The sequence below is a fragment of the Lycorma delicatula genome, chromosome 3, assembly GCF_047948215.1.
Source record: "Lycorma delicatula isolate Av1 chromosome 3, ASM4794821v1, whole genome shotgun sequence".
Lineage (NCBI taxonomy): Eukaryota > Metazoa > Arthropoda > Insecta > Hemiptera > Fulgoridae > Lycorma > Lycorma delicatula.
In genome coordinates this window covers 190336351-190358132 of record NC_134457.1, presented here as the reverse complement: position 1 = coordinate 190358132, position 21782 = coordinate 190336351, and the positions used below count along the sequence as shown (strand labels likewise).

The following is a 21782-nucleotide window of genomic DNA, read 5'->3' as shown; positions in this document are numbered from 1 at the left end:
GAATGTACAAGACTACACTTCATTTACACTCATACATATCATCCTCATTCATCCTCTGAAGAATTATCTAAATGGTAGTTACCGGAGGCTAAACAGGAAAAAGAAAAAAAAAGAAAGGTAGCACTGATATAGATCATGAAGAAAGTTTTTGTATGTATAAGTTCTGTTAATGTAATGATTGTATGTATTGGATAAGTATTGTACAAGAGTAATGAGTGATTTTTCTATAACGTGAATTAATAATTTAAGTTAATAGAAAAATATTGATATAAATTTAAGTACAATCAATTATTTTTACTTTTTATCTATAATTGAAATGTTACTAAACTAATAAGAAGTTCAGTTACAATATTTAATATTTGTGTATTTAAGAATACCTGACTTTGGGTACAGCAGCTGATTAAAAAAAAATTAGAAAAAACTAATTCTGATAATTCACCATCTTCACTTTCATGGTGGGATTATTCAGTTTTACATTACCTTACAAACACAATGATTATTTTAAAAGAGACTATGCTAGGTGTAGGAGGTTTTTATTGAAAATATTGTGCTCATGCAGTGTTTGTAATGTATCTTCTTTGTTTTTATGGAAATATATATTGATTTTTATTTCATCTTTTACCAAAGACCTTGTGTTTATTTTTTTGTTATAAAAGTTATTTTAGTTTTGGATGTAATAAAAATGTAGAATTTTAATTTATTTTTTAATAACTGCAAATGAAATAAAAGAAATTATCAGAAATCTAAAAAGTAACAAAACCAGTGGTGAGGATAATATTGCAGCAGAACTGCTGAAATATATAACAAATGAATTATGTGCCAAATTAGAAGTAATATTTAAAGAAATGTAGGAAAAGGAAAAAATCCCAAAAAGTTTGGAAAATGCATTAATACATTCACTACATGTAAAAGAATATAGAACTAATTTGAATAACTGCAGATGTATATCACTTTTATCAATACCTTATAAAATACTATCTAATCCACTATTAAACAGAATTCAACCTCAAGAACTAGGTGAATATCAAATTGGGTTTTGACCAGGAAGAAGCTGTGATAATAAATTTTTAATCTAAAATCAGTTTTACATTATCAGAAAACCAAGAATTAATAATATTTTTTTAGATTTCAATAAAGCGTATGATTCAATACACACAGAACCACTATTCAAAGTAAGAAGAATTTAAAATTAACAATAAAACATTAAATATTATAAGAAAACCTAATAGAAACTGTTTCAAAAGTTAAATTTTTAGGGAACATATCAAAACCTTTTAAAATTAAAACAGGGATCAAACAAGAAAATGGTCTACCACCAATACTTTTTAACTGTGCCCTAGGAAAGGTTATCAGAAGTGGAATAAAGAACATCAAAGTTTAAAAATTGATGAAAACATCAAAAAGGGAACAAAATTTAAATTTCTGAATGTGAACTCATTAGCTTTTAGAGACAATTTAGTTATCTTAGCTAAAGATACAGATGAACTGAAAATCAAAATTCAGAAATTAGAAGGATGCGCAAATAAAGTTGTGCTTCAAATTTCTTACAAAAAATAAAATGGTGCTCAAATAGGAGAAATAAAACTCAATCAAAATACCAAAAGAAAAACAACTAAAATAGTCCAGAAATTTAAATATCTAGGAAAAATTATAAACAATTGTACTATTTCAATACTGACGTTTTTATAAAATTATAATTTTCTTAGAAAAAATAGGAATGAAAGCTAGAGTACGGAAAATGTAAGTAGCGTATTATTTTACAAAGAATATTGTAACGGATAAAGAAGCCTCCAGAAAGAAGAAAAAGAGAGAAAATAAAGAAAGAAGAATGTAGAAGGAATGACAAAGGGATTCTTTCTAGAAAAGGACTTATAGAAAACATAGAAGTTCTGGACAATAAAAATTATTACACCTGAACAATCAAAAGGACAAGGTACTGGTATTGCAGGTTGGGAGATATAATTAGTGTTTGGTACCATTGGAGGACAGTTAGTGTTTTTTCAAGTTCGAGTTTGATGCAGTGTGCGATAAATATGATAATAAAGTGCAAACACATGACAAAATATAAAAAGGAAATCTCTCTTTAAAAATAAAAAACTGAGGGATTACAAGATAGTAATGCTTCCAGAAGCTCTGTATGGGGTAGAGAGTTTACAAAAACTTTCAGAAAAAGAAATCAGCAAAATAGAAAAAAAAAATTTGTATGGCCCAAAGTATAAAAGCAATATTAATAAAGAAAAACAAATGACATTTATAAAGATTTGAAAAGGTAGAACATACAATGAAGAAAAGAAGATAAAAATATTACTGACATCTGTGTAGAATGAATGGAAGCTAATTAATAAACAAATGTTTAATTTTTTTTAAAAAAGGAAAACAAAAATAAGCTGATTCAGAGAAGACGAAAAAGGTTTAAAATACTAGGACAAACTTTCAGAACAAGGATAAATGAATCTGAATTTCCAGAAGAGCTGAAGGAAAAGAAAAATCATAAATAGAGTGATGGGCTAAAAAGAAAGATGAGTGAAAAGATGAAGAGTTTTAGGAAAAGTCTGAGGTGTGTAAACGTAATCTTTAGAGATCAGAACAAAAGAAGGATTGCTATTGAGGATTGTGTTAATAACCTCAATTTTTTAATCAAAACATGAATTTTAACAAATTTTCAAATGTTTTAATTCACTGCATCTAAACTTTAAAAAAATCAAATACAGTCAGGAAGGATATGTTGTAGTAGTGTAGAGGTTCATAGTGTTCAGTCACATCATCAACTACATGATTGAAATAAATACGTAATAAAATTATATTAATATAAAATAAAATATATTTATAAGTTATTAGTAAGTAATATATACTATGGATTTATAGATTTTTTGTTTTAATAAAAATAAGCTGATTAATTAGTAGCAATGTTTTCGTGAATTATTTTAGTTCAGTGAACTGATGTGAACTTGATGTTAATTTGTTTAACTTACTGTAATGTTTGATTTGTTTACCTTGATTAGTGTACTGTTTGATTTGAAGTATAAGGTTAAAAATTATTCTGTAAAAAACCCATCTTTATAGGATAGCATGCTGCATATTATTTTGAAAAGCTTGACTTAAGTCATTTTTAAACATATTTTCCCTGATGGTATGTACCTAATTGTATTGTAGAAGGCGACCACTAAAACTATAATTGATTGGGCTTAGTTTGATTAACTTAACAATTTTAGAATAAATAAAACAAAACTAATAACACAGGTTAACAAAATTAAGGAATTTGAAAGTTGTTTGTAATCTGGTAACTGATTTTTATGTTATTTTATGCACTGATTTCAAATATGACCACCATTTTTTCTATCACGTAAGAATTTTTCACAATACTAAAGAAGGAAAGTTGAAAAAGGCATATTGTACAGGTACATGTATTTCTCGTAGAAAACCTTTATTTATGAAAAAGTAATAAAGGATTTTTGTCCATTTTCTTACCTCTATGAAGACTTGTACTGCCTTTTTCTTTTTTTCAATGCTTCTCAGGCCACATTTTCTGTTGTAGTCAGCTTGCGGATTGTCTCTATGGATGCACCAACAGTAGTCTGCAGTCATGGCAATCATTTTCACATTCTACCTTCCCTGATATCTGTGTTACATTTCCTTTATATCTTAGTAAAATCTCTCACCATGTTCTTCACTTACAGCACCAAGATTTTTGGGAAAGTAATCAATATGAGAATGTAGAAAATGTACCTTCAAGCTTATCGAACAACCCAAATCTTGGAATTTCATTAGCATGTTTTCCACTTTACACCTAAAATTTGGGTCCTTATTGTTCCCAAGAAATTTCTTTACAACTTCTTTAACTGCTTTCCAAGCTTGTTTTTCAATGTCCTCTATTTTGGTTTGAAAAACTTTGTCTTTAAAAAGTTTATGAATATCTGGATTCGTGAAAATGCCTTCTTTTACTTTGGGTTACAGATGTGGAAACTTATGGCACATGTATGTAAATAATCTCCTTTAGATAGAGCCTTTAAAAATTGTTTTATCAATTCCAATTTGATGTGAAGTGGAGGTAAAAGGACTTTCTGTGAATCAACCAAACTTTTCTGTATTAATTTTTCCTCCCAGGTTTACCCTACATGACCATTCTTTTCTGGTCCAACGTTCTTTCTTGTCCCGGCTGTCCTATTCACACAAGAAGCAAGGATATTTGGTTTATCCTCCCTGTTGCCAAAGAAGAATAGTAATTGCTTTTAGACATAGACAGAACTAATTCTAAATTCTAGTAGCATTCTTTCAGACACACGGCGTGCCCTATTGGCAATGAAGCATATTTGTTGCCATTATGAAGAATAACAACTTTGAGGGTTCTTTAGGTCGAGTCAATAAACAATCTCCATTCATTCATATCATATTTTATGTTCAATTGCTCCATTACACCAGGAAAATTGTTACAATAAATTAATCTTCCGTCTTCAGAAAAGTACGGAGTAAAAATATTTTCTCTTTCTGTACCGTGATAAAGAAGTGCCAGGGGCCAGTAAGTTTTTTCTTTTAATCTAGATTCTAAAAGTTCTGCTGAATTTGTAGGAAAACTTAAATATCTGACCAAATCATTAAGTTCATGCTATAAAAAAAGGTTGTGTTTCAGAACTACCAGAAATAAAATTGTTATTATTATCATCATCATCATCATCCTGCAGCTCTGTTTCGGAGTTGTTTAGTATATTTTCTAGTTTTTCTGGAACTGTAGGTGCAGGTACACCAGGGCCATGAGGTACAGGGCGTATTGCTGAATAACAATTTCTTACTGTTTAGATTGAACCCTTGTACATTACAAGAACAAAAGTAGCAATCATTACTGTAATTTTGTGGTTCTCTCCAGATTATTGGTACTCCAAACCGAAAAGACTTTCTCTTACCTTTTGTCCATTTGCATAGCTCTTCTACACAAGTAGAACAAACTGTATAAGGGGCCCATGTTTTATAATGGTCACCAAGTTTTACTCCAAAGTAGACGTAGTACATCTTTTTAACAAAATCTGTAATATTTCTTTGCTGTCTCTTCACCACAAACTCCCCGCAAATGCAACAGAAGTGAATTAACACCTAACAGAGGTGAATTAACACAACCTCATGAAGCCATTTTGAAATATGAAAACACAAGGACAGCATAAATAAAATAATTTCAAAAAATGAAAGAAATTAAAACACTATAGACGTTTTAGAAACCTATTTAAATGTTTTGCAATGCTCTAATTGCAACTGATTTATTTTTATTTCAAAGGGGAGAAGGAATGAGTGAGTCATCACCTTAGGTTATAGTTTGACAAAAATGACTCATACAGCCAATAATTAATCATATTACATCATGTTATTAGTCTTACTGTAATCTTACTGTATCAAACCAAAATTATGAACACTACTTGTATTCATTCCATATAACGTAACTAATAATAAAGCATCCAAAAAATTAACACAGTCCTAATTTTTTATTCAATGTTTTATAAACAAAATATGTTAACTATCAGTTTTGAGAATATTAAAAAAATTGGTTTAGTGAAAAAATGTTATGTTATGGAATTTTTTGACTATTTTTCCTGAAATCAGCACACAAAAATCGATGCGAATCAGTTGTTAGTTTTCAACAAACAACTTTTCCATTGTTGACCTGTGATAATTATTATAATTTATAACCACTTGCCAGTTGCATTTTGATGATTCATTTTATTTGCTCTTAATTTGAACAGAAATTTCACCTCAAAAATTTAGTGCATTTTCTGCATTAGGGTTAATTTGGAATCATCTTTTGAAAAAAAAGGATTCTTCATTTCATCATCAAGGGCAAAAGAGTTTAATAGAATTGTTGCATATTTTACAGTAATAATTGTGTACCAGCAAAAACTATAAACCTGCATCCTCTATTTAAAACTTGTTTAATCTATCTATGTAGAAATGTGAAGGTGGTTGTTAACAAAAAAAAGTAAACAAAGTACTTTTTTAAAAAAAAAGTACCTTGTGTTTGCAAAATTGTAGAAAAAGAGCATTTTTTGAGCAAATATCCATTTTTTAGGATAAAATCAAAAAATCACGGTATTCTTAACAGTGTGCTCAGTGTAATTAAAAATTGCAACATAAACTTGTTTTGAGTTAAAATTTATTTAGCTAACAGTTTAGTTAGCTAATCAAAATATCAAAAATAATAAATTTACTTACTTGTGAAGTTTCAGCTGTACTTAAGCTAACGTGGTTAGATTTTTATTACTGTTAAACTCTGTTGTTATATAAAATTTTTATGTATTAATTGATAAACATTAACAGATTCCATATTATTCTTCAAATTATAAAAATGAATCAGTAGTTGTAAGTGCATAAGTGCAGTGAGTAGCACTTGTCTTAGGGCAAGTAGGGTGTATTGAAAGAACACATATATTCTATACCCGTGAGAACAGGTATAGATTGTAGGAATAATGGGAGACCATTATTTCTTATTTAGCAGCTCAGACTGGAAATTTTTACTTTGTGTTTTAATTAATTTATTATTGGTAAAATCGACCATTTGATTGTTTACCTAAGATAAAAGAGTGCTTTTAATCCTAATTTCTCTTACCTAATAAGTTAGTCATTACTAATTTAATTATTCAATAACAGCTTAATTTCATCAATAACAGTGTCGTGTTGGACAGATCATTCATAGCTAGTACAAATACTAGTTGGTGAACCTGTTTCCCAAAGATTGCAAAGTCGCGCCAATTGTTTCGGGATCTGAAATCCTGTGATTTGTAAAACGTATTGATCATAATGCAAGCCATGTAAGAATAGGACTTGATGCTAGGTTGCTATATTTATCCTCATTCGTTTCTGTTACTACGTATTAATTTCTCATATTTTTTTATTTTGTATTGATGTAATTAATATATATTTGTGTGTGTGTGTGTGTGTCTGTGTGCGCATGTGCATGTGTGTGTGTGTATTTATTTTACTATCTGTTTAATTAATTTTTATATATATTTCAATCTGACGTACAGTGGAGGGGTCATCAATAGATAAAAAATTGTTAATTTTATTTTTACTATGATTAAAAACTACTAATGTGTTTGACAGACAATGGGTTAAAATAACAAATATTATTGCTTATTTTCACAGAAAAAGTGCATATGTTGTATTTATTAAATAATTTATGTTATGTGTAACATAAATTATAATATGTTATGTATTAAATTTATATATAACTTATTATTTGTGTCCTTAATAATGATTATATGATTTACGTATTTTACTGGTAGAGCAATTATTTATTATTTGTCATTTTTATTTTTATTAAATGTTCAATAATTTATATAAAATAACAAATAATACAGATACACTTGCAACTAGTACACTCTAGTGTATATATATATATATATATATATATATCACACACACATATACACATCCCCACACTTTTGTTTATCATACATATTCAGAAACACACATATATGTACAGTTATCCATTTAACCACTTCCAAAAAGCATAGTTCATATATTGCCACTTAAATTTTTAAAAATAATATCATACAATATACAGTTTTAATATTCATTGAAAAATCTGTACTAATCGGTGGATAACAACAAAGTTAACTAATTAAATAGCAGTAGTTAGTAAATTGCAAAGTTAGTAAAATTTTTGTTGTAGTTATTACTTTTAATTAGTGAAAAAAAATGATTAGTGAAAAAATTTGATCATAATTTACCATTTTCATGCACCTATTTTGAAAATTTTGTTTCATTACTTTTATTTATTGTTTTCCTTATTATGATTTTTATTTTATTTTTTATTGATAAGCTTTATTTCATGTGATTATATATAATTAAAAAACAATTTTATAGTGGTATTTATGAATAATAATTATTTTTTCAGTTTTATGCAATTGATGTATTTTTCTTGAACACACTCACAAACACACGTGCGTGCACGTGTGTGGTAGTTTGTCTATTTTTATTTATTGTGTATTTTAGGAATGTTTATTCAACTTCTATTTTAAGTTAAGTTCAATTTTTTCTTCAACTGTGGTTTTTTTTAAACTTTGAGGTAATTATTGTAGGGGATGATTAATATAAATATAATAAATGTCTAAGGACATCTGAGAGAAGATATGAATATTATTCTGCTTTCACAAAGTACAGAAAAATGAAATTGTGTTAGGATTTAGATAATTACGGTTTGTTTGAGAAATGGGTTATAATTAAAATAATATTTATAATAATAATAACAATTAAGCATAACTAACTTCTTTCTTTTTCATGCTCTCAAGTGCATTGTCCTAATGTAAAAGATAATTTTATCAATTTAATAACTTTGTAAAGATTGCTTTATATTTATGTGTTATATTACTTATTATAAACCTAAAACTCTGAGTTACACATGGATAAGGTTTGCTATCTCATATTGTAGTCAGGTAGTATAAATTACTACCCAACTCAGCTGAATATCAAAACAACTGTTTTGATTCTCTCTTCTCTACTGATAAGGGAAGTTATAACTAGCAATTTCACCTGCTTGTTGGAGAAAAGTGAAATAACTGTTCACGGCTCTTTCCTATTCCTTTCCACAGATTTGAGCCTCTTTCTGGTTTAGTTTAAATAATCATCTATTTTTTCTACTCGTTTAAATGACCATTGCTCACAGAATTTTTTTTTTGTTTACTTGAAGTGTGTGTAGACTATACATGTAATATTTTTAAATAGAAAAAAATCATTAAAAAATAAAACAAACTTTACCTTTGTAAAATTTGCTGTTAAAAGTTTTGAAAACATTATTACAAGCTAAATTCATTAATACAGCCTACAGTATAGCCTACTTGTACACATTAATTTTCAGTTACGTAGTTTATTTATAAAAAAATAAGTCTTGTTCAGTATACACTTAAAAATTTATGACTGGGAAACTTCTAGATTTATAATTTACCATCTAACAGATTTTGATTTACCTCTGACTAGATGGTAAACTACATACTTAGTGAAGACTAGAAATATTAACGATTTTTATTTTTGGAATTATCAGTCACTTGATGGATTAATGGTTTGATTGAAACGGTATGAAATAAGGCCAACAATTAAAACCAGTAGGTTTCCATTGGTTGAAACCATTCATAAAATAGTTTCCCTCATATTATACTGGTCCAGTTTCAGTCTGTTTGGATATCTATATTTGTTGACTAATAACTGTAACATCAATGAATTTTGTGTTTCTTTTTATAAATTATTGTTAATCTAAACATATCAATTTCACTGGTTCTGAATTGTTATTTTTATTTATTTATTTTTTATTAAATCTTCAATTGTTTATTATTGCAGCAATGAAACTGAAAACATTAACTTTTAATATGGTGTGCTGATTTATAAATTTTGCCAATTATATTTTATCATGATAAATTAAGTTTAATTGTGTTGTATTGTTTTTGAGAATGCGAGTTTTATGATTTTTTTAAGCAATAAATAAGATGAGGATGGTATGCGAGGCATTTGTTTTTTTTTTTTCAATACTTATTATAAAATTAAACATCTGAATCTACTGACAATCAGATTATTATATTTTTTCTTGTATATAGTTTAGGTTTTGATATAGAATAGTGGTTATATGTAAAAAGGAAACAAGAGAAATAGTTATTTCTCTGATAGTAGATGATAAAATTAATAATCTAATAAGTGAGTAGGTATTTAATAACTAAGTCATAATTTCATTGAGCATTTTATTTTAACATGTAATAATAAATAATCTTTTACTAACAATAATGATAGAAAATGTTGTATTATTTATTGCTGTGCATAATTAAAATTCAGAAATTAAATAAATTTTTTGTTATTCAAATACTATTAATGTAACTGAATATGATTTATTTAGCTCTAGTATATGCAATTTCAGTGTAAACTGTTAATTTTATGCCCAATATTTAGGATTATTGTATAAATAACATTTCAAATTATATCTGAAGTAATACGTACCTGAGAAATGTTGATATTGTGAATAATATTGGTGTTATTGGGAGGGTTATGTTGATATTGCAATGAATTTAACTACTAAGCTTGGTTCATATTTCTCCCTTCTACTTTATACTCACCCTTTCTCTCTCACTCCCTCTGGTTTTGTTATTGATTGGGGGTTAGAGCACACCCTCTAAAAGCATATCATCCCCCACCTCAAACCAACTACCCCCACTTTTTGGATCAATGGAGGATGCCTTATGTGCGTGTGTATGTGTGTGTATTTTTTAATGTTCCAACAGCTCTAGTGAAATGTACATAACCAGTTTATATGTTCATATAGATAATATATTTGTTTTTAACTGTAGATAGCAAAATTTTATATTGTACATTTTAATATAAATATTATGAACATTATTAATAATATATTTAGGCAGCTAGCCTTCTATAAATAGATTTATTTCTATTCACTAATGCAAACTCTTCGTAAGAAAACCAGCCCTTGTAAATGTGAGTAATAAATGTATTTAATTTATAACTGATTTTTTTTTTTTTTATTAATAAAATAAAATGCTGTTATTAAAAATAAAATTAATGGATTTAGATTATAAAATTGATGACACCTAACTTATTAAATGCGAACTACTTAAATGTTAAAATTTTCTCTCATATGAAAATTATAATTTATTATAATTGAAATATAACTATTATTAAATTTGTTATTATATATATGTAACAGATTTTTTTTATCTATTAACTAATTTTATTATCATTATCATGTAAGTTAAACATGTTTAATGTAAACATTTACTGTTCCTTTTTCTGTATTCACTTGAGCACGTTTAGTATAAAATGATTGAGACACTAATTTTCATTCTGATTTCACTAAAATTATGTTAAAACTGCAGAATACATGAACTATTTCATACGGATATTGAAGTAACCTGTGTTACATAACTATTTGTATCATCTTTTTTTGTGTACATTTTAATAATTTATTTACCATTTTCAGTTTATCAGTGTTTCACAAGACTCAGAGTGATTCTGGAGTAGCGTCCTGTTCTACAATTCAAAGCAATAATAAAATACCAGTTTCCAAAGGCGTATCTAAAAAAATGTTTTTCATACATCACCCAAGTTAAACAACAGTGGGTGCATTTTTACTGTGTGCTGTTGTCTTTTAATGCTAGGGTAATAATCATGGCAGCTAATGTCACTTTAAAGGGGAAAAAATTTGCCTTGCATGATTTCCTTCACCGATAAATAAAATTGGGTATTTTTAGAAAGCTGTACTATATATACTTATATATAATAAGTTAATTTTGTTTTTCTTTTTTTTGAAGAGAACTATTCAAGTTCTTTATTATCTACATTTTTATATTTTGTGTGAGATTTTAATATAATATGTATAATTACTCCAACAATATGTTTCTTTGATTTAACAATAAAAGTTTTTAAAAACTGAATAATTTTTTTGATAGTCAGTGTTTAATTGTACAATATGAAAAATACTACTCACTTCCCATATTCTTGCCATTTTTTAACTTAAAATTTTTAAAATAGTCTTTATAGTAATAAAAGAGTTTAATAAGTCTCATTTGAAAATTAAGTTGAAAGAAAATTTAGTAGAATTCAAAACATCCTTTAGAAACATTTATTGGCTCACAGTAGTGATTTTTTTTTTATTGTTCTATAGTCTTCAATTTAACTATGGTCTTTTACAGATGCAATTTGATCTGTTTAGCTTTGGTGCTCACAGTGTGGTTTTAAACTTTTAATATTAGTTTTGTAAAAAAAAAAAAAAATTGTATGTACAACCCATATTTTGATTTGTTAAGTTTCACAGTTTGTAAGCATTGACATTGCTCAGTTATTACTAAGCTATTTTATTTATACATATAGATGTGCGGACGCATGTGTGTGTGTCATAATTGATGTTTTACATTTCAGAGCTTCTCTGTATAAGTAAAAGAAAACAAAAAAGTAATCACATTTTTTGCTAGCTTAGATATGATCATTACAATATTTTTTTTTATATGACTATTAGTTTTTATATTTTAAATAATAATATTTTATTTATATATGCAATTTTTGTCATTAGCATTATTACATTTTTACTTTCATGTGGTGATCTAGTAATGGATCACATGGGTATTTCCTGTACTATTTTCCACTTTTATAGCGGTTAACTACCAATAAATGATATCTAGTTTATAGCAGAATTTTGGACTTTGACTTTGGTATAGCAGTTTAGATTATGCCTGTGATATTAATATTAATAATACGTACATCATGAACTTCAGTGTAACAGGATACAAATCAGTAATTCTGATTTTGGAACATTGTTCTGAGAAATGTTCTACAGACATTTATTCTGTCTGGACATGGGGTACTTGAATATGAATAGTTAAGTTACCTACGTATCTATGTTCATTAGATAACACTGTTGAAAGATTTAAGTTGAACGATTTTATTGGTATATTTCTTATGAAGTTAATATTATTTTTTGTTTTTGTACTCTAACTTATTAGTTACAAATAAAATCATTATTTTACTCATCTTGCTGTTATTATCAAAAAATAAACCGCTCCTTCTTGAAGAGTTGACAATTGTGAAAATTACAGAATAATTCTTGTATCTCAAAATAAACAAGTTTCAATTTATATAAAATAATCCAATAGAAAATATGTATAGTTAAGTAGAAACTGTTTTTCGGTTTGCTCTTTTAGTTTGGTTCAGTTTGTGTGAAAAGGTAATAATTATTTTATTCTTATTTACTTAATAATTCTATGATGACTGATACTTGTAAATTCTTTTTATGTAAAAAAAATTTAATTCATGTGAAATTGATCTTTTTATAATAGAATTTATTTTTAAATGTATTTTTCATAAATTTAATAACATGACTAATCATAATATAGGACTCTAAAATTAATTAATATTAAATACTCATTTTCAAAGTACTAGATCTTATTGAAACCAGTGGTGGTGTTTATAATGGCATATTAAAAAGATAAGAAACTCTTAATGTATAAATATATGAATAGTATATCTCACATTAGCATAACATAGATTGCTTATGTTGTTCAGTCACAATATTTAAGGGAATTTGCTAACCTTTTTAAGATGATGCCATTAATAACACTGATACTGATAACTCTTACCGAAGTAGGTATTTGGAAGATAATTTTCCACTATTTTGAGATTAAATGGTTTAAAATGTAATCATTTTAAACTATTTTTCATTTCTTGAATTACTTAATTTTATTATGTTAAAATTAGTAAAGTCAAATGGAGACCTTAATGGCTTTTATGACATTATAAATTATTTTACGCTATTGATTTTCCATATCTTTGAAGCATTATTATATTCTGTTATTAATGTCTATGTATTTTATTATAAAATGGCTATTCACTTGTTAAGTAAAATATAAATTCTGTTAACTGGAAAATTTGTTGTTTTTTAATTTATTTGTGAGTTAATTTGAAATTCCCATTAATTTGAAATTCCCATTAATTTGAAATTATTGGGGTTGGAACTTGTTTAGATAGTTGAAAATTTAGGTTAAGCTGATGTGTAGCTAGCTTCTAAGTTATATCCTGAACTTGTTTTTCTTATAAATTCTGTATAAAGAATTATAAGAAAGTCCCACTCATTCAAAGTCCCACTTTGCTGAGTAGAATTTGATACCTTCAGTTTACAAAGGTTTCAGTTACCACGTATTTGTCAGGAGAAACTTAGATTGATTTTTTAAAGCAGAATTTAGATTTTTGTGTTATTTTATAATAACGGAGTCATTTTAAAATATAATGACTTTGTGGTTTACTCTTTGTTAGCTATTTTCTGATTTTTAGTAGAGCTGTTACATCTAAATTAATTGATTATGATTGTAGATTAATATTTTTCTTGTCTCATTCTGTTTCTAACTTTCCTTACATTTAGTTAGATTTTTTTTTATTTCTTCTGTTGTTTTTTTCGTAGTCATTAAAGAAGAAATAAGTTTTGTATAAAAATTAGTGGGATTTAACCTTGGTCATTAGTTTTTAAAATTTTTTGCTTTATAAATTACAAATAAATTATTTTCATACCCTAATTTTAATATTAAAACTATTTTTTTTTTTTTTTACAATATAAATATTATGAACTCTGTATTCCTTTATTATTGAAATGAAATTACGATACTGTATTCAGTTAAAAGATCTTAATTTAAATCAGTTAATAATTTCATACATGTTATGATTTAAAATTTTTCAAATTCTTATTAAGGTCAGTGTTTTGGATTACTGGGATTTTGACTGGGGCAGTTTTTACTAATAATAAGGTTGTAATCACTGAAATTAGAAAAAATAGTTATTATTTGACTGTTGGAACTACTTGCGCTAGACTTACTTTTTATGAATGTTTTTCCTCTTTGTTAGTTTTTCATTCAGTGACTCACTCCTTTCTATATTACTTGTTGTAGTCTTTTTTTATTATATTCCACTTTTATATACAGACAATAGTATTTTATCTAATTTAGACATCTGGTCAGATCTCACACTTTATTTTTGTGCAGTTGTTTAGTTTAATGTTTTAACACATATTTATATTAAGTTATTCAGTGTGTTATTTTCAATTTAAATTATTTAGTAGATTTTTGATTCTTAGATATTTAATTTATCTCTTAAAAATACCACAGGGTATTTTTTTACTCAAGTTTATTGTTATTTTTTTTATGTTGATTACTGTTTTTTTTTTTTTTTTTTTTTTTTACCGTCAAACCTTTTGTGATTTATTCCATTTAGTGGTAGAATCAAAATTATTGTAATGATTTTAGAAGTTTTTAATTCTGCTATTTAAGTTTTTTCTAAAATGTAACAATAATTTGTAGTGTTCATTAATGTATTCCCATTCATAAGCTTTTGATTACATCCAAATATAACTATGAAACACATATGCTGTGTTAGAGGTTGTGATTATGGTCATTTGCTTTGACAATGCATGAGCAAGAAAAAGTAATTAAAAGAAAAAATAATCAGTCGGTCAGTGACAATAGTAGAAGAAAAAAAAATTGCAGTAATATTTTAAGATTATACCAGATTATTTTAAAATTAACCAAGCAGTAGCCTTCAGAAAAAATATATATCTGTCGGTCACTGCAGTAATTTGTACTTAGCTATCCTGCTTTTTACTAAAATTATATAGTTTGCTCCAATTATTTACCTCGCAGTTGCTTACTAATCCTACAAAAGATTTAACTGGAGTTTTTTTATAAAAAAAATAATTTCATAGGCTTGAAAAGAGATTCTGTTGCCTTAAGGATGCTTAAGGATGTTGACTTAGGATTTCCATAATTATTTAGGCTGTTTTATATGCCAGTTTAGGCATATGAAATCCTTTTTTAGGTATAACTTTGTATGAAATAGAAGATAAGGTATTCAGAAGTTATGTTGCCAAATAGGGGAGCAACTTAAAGGGTTTTACTATACTATTTCTCTGAAGTTATGTCTTTATTATTATACCAAAATAGAATGTACTTATATACAAAGTAAGAGATTATACATCAGTGCAAAGAAGTTTTTAGAAGCGATGCAATATTCTTTTACAAATGCATTGTAACAAAGTACTCTCAAAATATATTAAATAAAATTTTATATTATGTTAATGCTCATTCTGTTTAAAAATTAATGGGGTTTTCTTGAGAGAAATTAATAGTTAGCTATGTTTTAATAAATATTATTGCCCAGACCAGCTAGTAACCCAAATATATCCCAAAATGTTTGTCCTTGAATGAGATAATATGGCCCTCTTATATATGGTGGTTAAACACATTATATATCCTACACAACTTCTGATACGAATAGATGATAGCTGAAGTATTGTATTCAATATAAATGTATTTGATACTACTGATTTTAAAGTATGTGAACTGATAAAAATTTATTTTTTTGTTATACTATGTTTTATATTTTATGCATAATTGTAGAAAATATGTCATTCAATAGATAAATTTTTATTTTTATTGCTGATTAACTATTATTATAGCTACTATATATATATATATAGGAAGTAGTAATGTATAGGAAGTAGTATAGTACTCTATATATATATATTATAGGAAGTAGAATTACTAAAGATGGACGAAGCAGGAGCGATATAAAATGCCAAATAGTACAGGCGAAATGAACCTTCCGTCAGAAATAGAATTTGTTTACCTCAAAAATTAATTTAAATTTCAAGAAAAGATTTTTGAAAGTATATGTTTGGAGTGTCGCTTTATATGGAAGTGAAACTTGGACGATCGGAGTGCCTGAAAAGAAAAGATTAGAAGCTTTTGAAATGTGGTGCTATAGGAGAATGTTAAAAATCAGATGGGTAGATAAAGTGACAAATGAAGAGGTGTTGCAGCAAATAGATGAAGAAAGAAGCATTTGGAAAAATATAGTTAAAAGAAGAGACAGACTTGTAGGCCACATACTAAGGCATCCTGGAATAGTCGCTTTAATATTGGAGGAACAGGTAGAAGAGAAAAATTGTATAGACAGGCCACGTTTGGAATATGTAAAGCAAATTATTAGGGATGTAGGATGTATACCGAAATGAAACGACTAGCACTGGATAGGGAATCGTGGAGAGCTGCATTAAACCAGTCAAATGAATGAAGACAAAAAAAAATATAGGTACTCTGTGGTATACAGATGCTCTGTGACAGGCACCTAATTCACTGTCAGTATACTTGTAGATTTTCTTAATTAAGAGTTCTTATATTATCAAAGTACATAAATTGTAGGGCTCTGAACTGAAGATATTAGTACATTACCTTCATTTCATAAAAATGAAAATACTTATTTACTCAATTCTTAGAAATAAAAGTATATTATAGAACAAGTGATAAAAAGTAATTTCCCTGCTCACTAGTTAATAAATTATTGTAAAACTTTTGTTATATGTAAAAGTTTTGAAAAACAATAGTAATGTGCATACTTAGAAATAGTTAAAGCAACATTATATAATCTTAGTATAGATTTGTTTTAACAGTTGAGAATTTGAAATATTTGATTAATGTAGGAATTGTAAAAATCAATAAATTTGGTTGTGTTTTTTATTGCCTGTAAAAAATTACTATTTTATTTGCATGTTACGTTAAAATAAATTACCATATTTCACAACTATTGTAATCATGCAATGTATTTTTTGACGTAAATATCAGTAATCTATTTTGTTATTTGAGATAATTCTTTTTATGGTAAGATTTTAAATGATACTGTTGAAATTTTGATTTTAACAGAAATTTTAATTCATCTTATTTTAGGTAAATAAAATAATAATACAATGGATATTGTATTGATTTTTTTAGTTAGTTTTATTTTTAGAGGTGTATTTGTTGGCATTTTTTTCATAAATCAATTAGAAAGTTCTTATTTTAATGTGAAATGATATAAAAGATATTTACTGTGTTTTACTCATATCAATGTTTAAAACCAGTTCAACTTTGACAGTCTAATATTGTATCTATTTTTGTTTAACTCTAAAGATATGAACTAGGTAGGTGGTTCATATCACAGGCACCTTTTTTGTTTAGTTAATTTAGTGATGCTAAAACTAAGAAGAATGATTTGGAATTTAAAGGATTAAGGAATTATGAACATAATTCAGATCTACATTGAGACTATTTATACTTATGTTGAACTAAGTAATTCTTTGAGATTAAAAGATTGGAACAGAAAAGAAAAAAATGAAAGCAGCATAACTAGACAAATGATAGCTCAAAAAACTTTATGGAACTTGAAACTAGATATTGCAGAATCACAGTAAAATGTGTTATTTTACCAGATTAATGATGTTGCTGCTTGATTTTTCATTTGATCAACTACAGACTAATCTGGTTAATCAGCTATTTAAAATTAAATCAAAGTGATTTTTAAAATATTTTATGAAATAATAGCACATCTAGTATACCTATGCAAATCTTTTATTAAAGTAAAAAAAATTATTAATAAAAATTATTTTGGATTTGATTGGAAAATCTAACAAACTACTTGTCTTACTTTTTAGCTTTTATCAGTGTACTTAAAACAATCCAAAACTATTTCATATTATTTTGTTTAAGCATTATGCTTCGTTTATAAAATTTGTGACCTAATTTAAATTAGAATTTTTAAATGGGTAAAGATTCTTCATAAGACTAGACATATAAACACTCACTCATATGATGCAGGATGTTGTCTGTAATTCTATAATCCATATATTTTTCTTTTTATTATAATGTTAGAAATATAATCTACTAGCACTTCACAATTGATACTTAATATTTATTTTAGTTTGGTTATTGCTGTACCCTATTTGAACCAAGTATTACATTTTTGTCTTGCATTACTTGACCCATTAACTATTCAAACATACACTTTTGAAAAAAAAAACACTCCCTCTGGATTATTCATTTTTATAAGAGATTTTAAATCACAGATATTGGTATAAATTATTGATCTTTAGTGGTCTTGTGCTTTTTTCCTAATGAAATTATGTCAAATAATCAATTGATTATGTTTAATTGTAATCTAATTATTGTTTGTTAAGTTTTCATTTCTGAAATTTTTAATGTTACTTAACTTGATAAAATCTTTGTTATTTTCATAATGAAAAATTATATGAATTATTAATTTATATTATTTGTTATTTAAGTTATTTGTAAATCATATATGCCATTAAAATATGGATGAAATTTATTATTAGAATTTAGTTGTGTTTACAGATAAAAATGAGCCATCAAGATTCTTGGGAGATGGGGTGAGCTATAGGGCAAAACTTATTGGAATATTGGAGGTGTCAGAAGCCCGTGGTGATAGAATGTGTCAAGAAGCTCTGGCAGATTTAAAAATGGCAATAAGAGCAGCCGGTGAACACAAACAACGTATCACTATTAATATTGCTATTGATGGTCTTCGTTTACGTGATGATAAAACAGGGGTCAGTTTTATATTAATGTTTTTTTAAAATGATTATTAAGTCATTTTTTAAACTATTTTAAATTATTTAAATTATGAAATAAAAATAATCTACTTGGATTATTTTTAAATTCCTCTTTAATCCTGAAATATAATAATAATGAAGCCATAACTGTAACTTTATCCTATATTAAATACATTTCTAAAAAGGAAACATGAAAACTTGACCATTCCTAAATTAGTTTTCCTAATGTGTATGTTGTAATCTGTTTAACTAGTGAATAAAATTTACTGGAACATTTTGAAGAATAACCTGACAAGATGCAGTGAAGTTCACCCAATTTTGTTCACTTAATTGCTGTAGGACAATCATCTTGTACAGATGAAATTTCAGGTCTGTGTGTAAAGTTTTTCCTGCAGTCTGGTTTTACAATTTTAGAGCATTAGTGCATAAGAGCTGATTGTTATGAAGATTGTGTAATGGTCTGACTCGCTCTGATTGTTTTTGGGCATTCATGTGCTGTAAGGTACCGAACGGTTTATTCTTCAGAATTGAAACTATAGCTCCAAAATTCCATAAAAATATGGTCTTCTTACAAAGAACCATAGAATATTGATGTAGACTAAAGCGAGTGGAAAATAATAATAGGTTATGATATCAGAATCATCATTCTTAAAATAAGTTTCAGTGAACACATGCTGCTCATCACTCCATTCCATGATTATAACTGGGTAAGATATTCTGTACAACAAGGTATATTTCTGCCTTGCCTTGCTCTACTATTACCTTAACAACATAGATGAGAAATCTAGGGGGTTTTTTTGGACCATGTTTTACTTTGTAAATATTAACTTCATTGTTTTTGTTCCTGTACTCTAATATAAAACTTGAAAACTATAATTAAATTAAAATACCTCCTCAACAGTCAGCAGTTGGTATTGCTGGAAGCAATGCTTATGGAATATTGTTGATACAGTAAGATGATTTTTGGCATAATCAGTTAGTTATAATTGATAATCTTGTCTTGGACCTTATATGAATTCTCTTTATTAATTCACTTTTATTAATTAGCTTAATTTTTTAAATACACACGAGTGAGGTCAAATTCTCAAAGAAATATTAGTTATATCATTTTGGTTTGTTTATGTTAGTCTTTGGCCATCTGCTGCATGGTTCATCGAATAGGATTGTTATATCAAATCTTAATAATCAGTCTTAAATAAAACTTTATTTTTAGTGTCGGAGACTTGTGCATGAATAAGTTAAATGAGAATGACTGTTGGGATTTTAACACGTCTTTTATATTTGCTAAATAAGTATAATGTAAAAAACTTCTACTCACCTACTGAATTTTACTATCATTGAGTGGAATTTAACCATAAGTGTACATCTCATTTGTAACTGGATTATCCTGATTGTTATTAACTCTACATTTTTGTCATAAAGAATAATTCTTAGAACTATGTTATTGTTATGTTGTTTATATGAATTAGTTGTTTCATATAAATTAAATTTAATTAATTAAACTTCATTTTTATAATAAATTGTGACTATTAAATACTAACATTTTTGGAATTTTATTTTGTCCTCTTATTTTATTTTGTCCTAATATTTTAATGTATGTTTTCAAACATACATTATTATTTTTCATGTACTACGTATAATTTTTATCAAATTAGCAATAATGATTTGTTAAAAAATATTTTATGTATCTATTCTTGATTTAATAACTATCAAATTGTTAGTTTATATTTTAAATTATGATGTGCCCTTTTGAACTTTGGTTAGTGACATAATGCTAATGCGTATTGTGGAATTTATGATTTATCATTGTTGATTAGTCAAGGGTCACTTTTCATTGATGTGCCATATTTTTGTTAATTCCTTCTCAGAGTGTTTTACATGTATTTTTGAAGATTGATTGACAGATCTACTTATGTTTATTTTTTTTATAATTATGAAGTTACTGGTACAAGTAATATTTAAATCCATAAAAATCTATTTTGAATATTACCTAGTTTGCAATTTGTAAAAAGGAAATTAGCTATTCAGTTTCACTGAATTTTATTTGAGTTTTAAGGCAATGTTTTTGTTGAAGTACTCCATTCAGCTTAAATCTTTTTTTTTTGTTATAACTCATTTGATTGCCAATTACTACTACTTGAAAGCCACAATAAATTTCTGGAACTGATATGCTTATAGTTGAAACTATAGTTTATAATTTTTTATCCAGTAAATGAAACTTGTTTAAAAGGTTCGTCTTTACTTTTCTTTCTCAGAAATCATTTGGAGAAATCGGGTAGTGAGTGAGTTTCAACTTCAAGTCATAGTAAACTGTTCTGTGTAATCATTTAGTCTTTTTATTCGAGTCAATCCTTGAAAGGCATGAGCATGTGTGATTGTTTGAAGCAGGAATACTTTTACGTTACATTAAAATGTGCCAACCGTAATCCTGACTTATGAAAAATGTTATTGCTGATGGTGTTCAGGTACAAAGAAGAAAACAAAGCTCAGTCATTACAGTAATATACATTTCATCATCATTGTATGAAGTGAATATGTGAACAACATATGTTAACAATCACACATACTAGATTCCAGGTAGCACCTAACATCTAAGGAAGCTGGAAAATGTATGTTCAGGGTCGACTAATGTCAGTCTGACTTTTTGCTCTAACTGATTTCTCAGAAAAAGATATTTAATACTAAATAATTAATTTGATAGTAAATTCAATTAAATAAAAGGTTTAATATACTAGAAGTCTGGCAGAACAATTCATGAGCTGCATGAGATATTTAAAGTTATGTTTGCTACAATTGTGGCGATAGTGCTAAATCTGAAACTGGTGATTATTTAATTTTAAGTAGAAAACAATTTTTGGTTCAGTACATATTTAATCTGGCCAACACAAAAGTT

General features: G+C 26.8%; 2 protein-coding genes across 7 annotated transcripts in view; one reads left to right on the top strand and one right to left on the bottom strand.

Annotated features, from left to right (window-relative positions):
• Nucleotides 1-10093, bottom strand: part of endos (endosulfine alpha) — a 65767-nt gene extending 55674 nt beyond the window's left edge. Inside the window, exon 1 of one of the 2 annotated variants that reach the window (XM_075361236.1) lies at nt 9961-10093. The gene's annotated coding sequence lies outside the window, so the exon portion shown is untranslated. The remainder of the gene's footprint in view (nt 1-9960) is intronic. The other variant, XM_075361235.1, reaches the window with a different exon arrangement.
• The window catches only part of Dab (DAB adaptor protein), a 73562-nt gene that overhangs the window by 19211 nt on the left and 32569 nt on the right, over nt 1-21782 (top strand). For 3 of the 5 annotated variants that reach the window (XR_012755817.1, XR_012755818.1, XM_075361226.1), the window contains exon 4: nt 18660-18886. Coding sequence is in view for 3 of the 5 variants with exons in the window: in XM_075361226.1 (XP_075217341.1) it covers nt 18660-18886 (227 nt within the window). In the remaining 2 variants the exon portion in view is untranslated. Of the gene's footprint in view, nt 1-18659; nt 18887-20748; nt 20835-21782 lie in introns of those variants that run through there. The other 2 variants (XM_075361228.1, XM_075361229.1) reach the window with 2 other exon arrangements.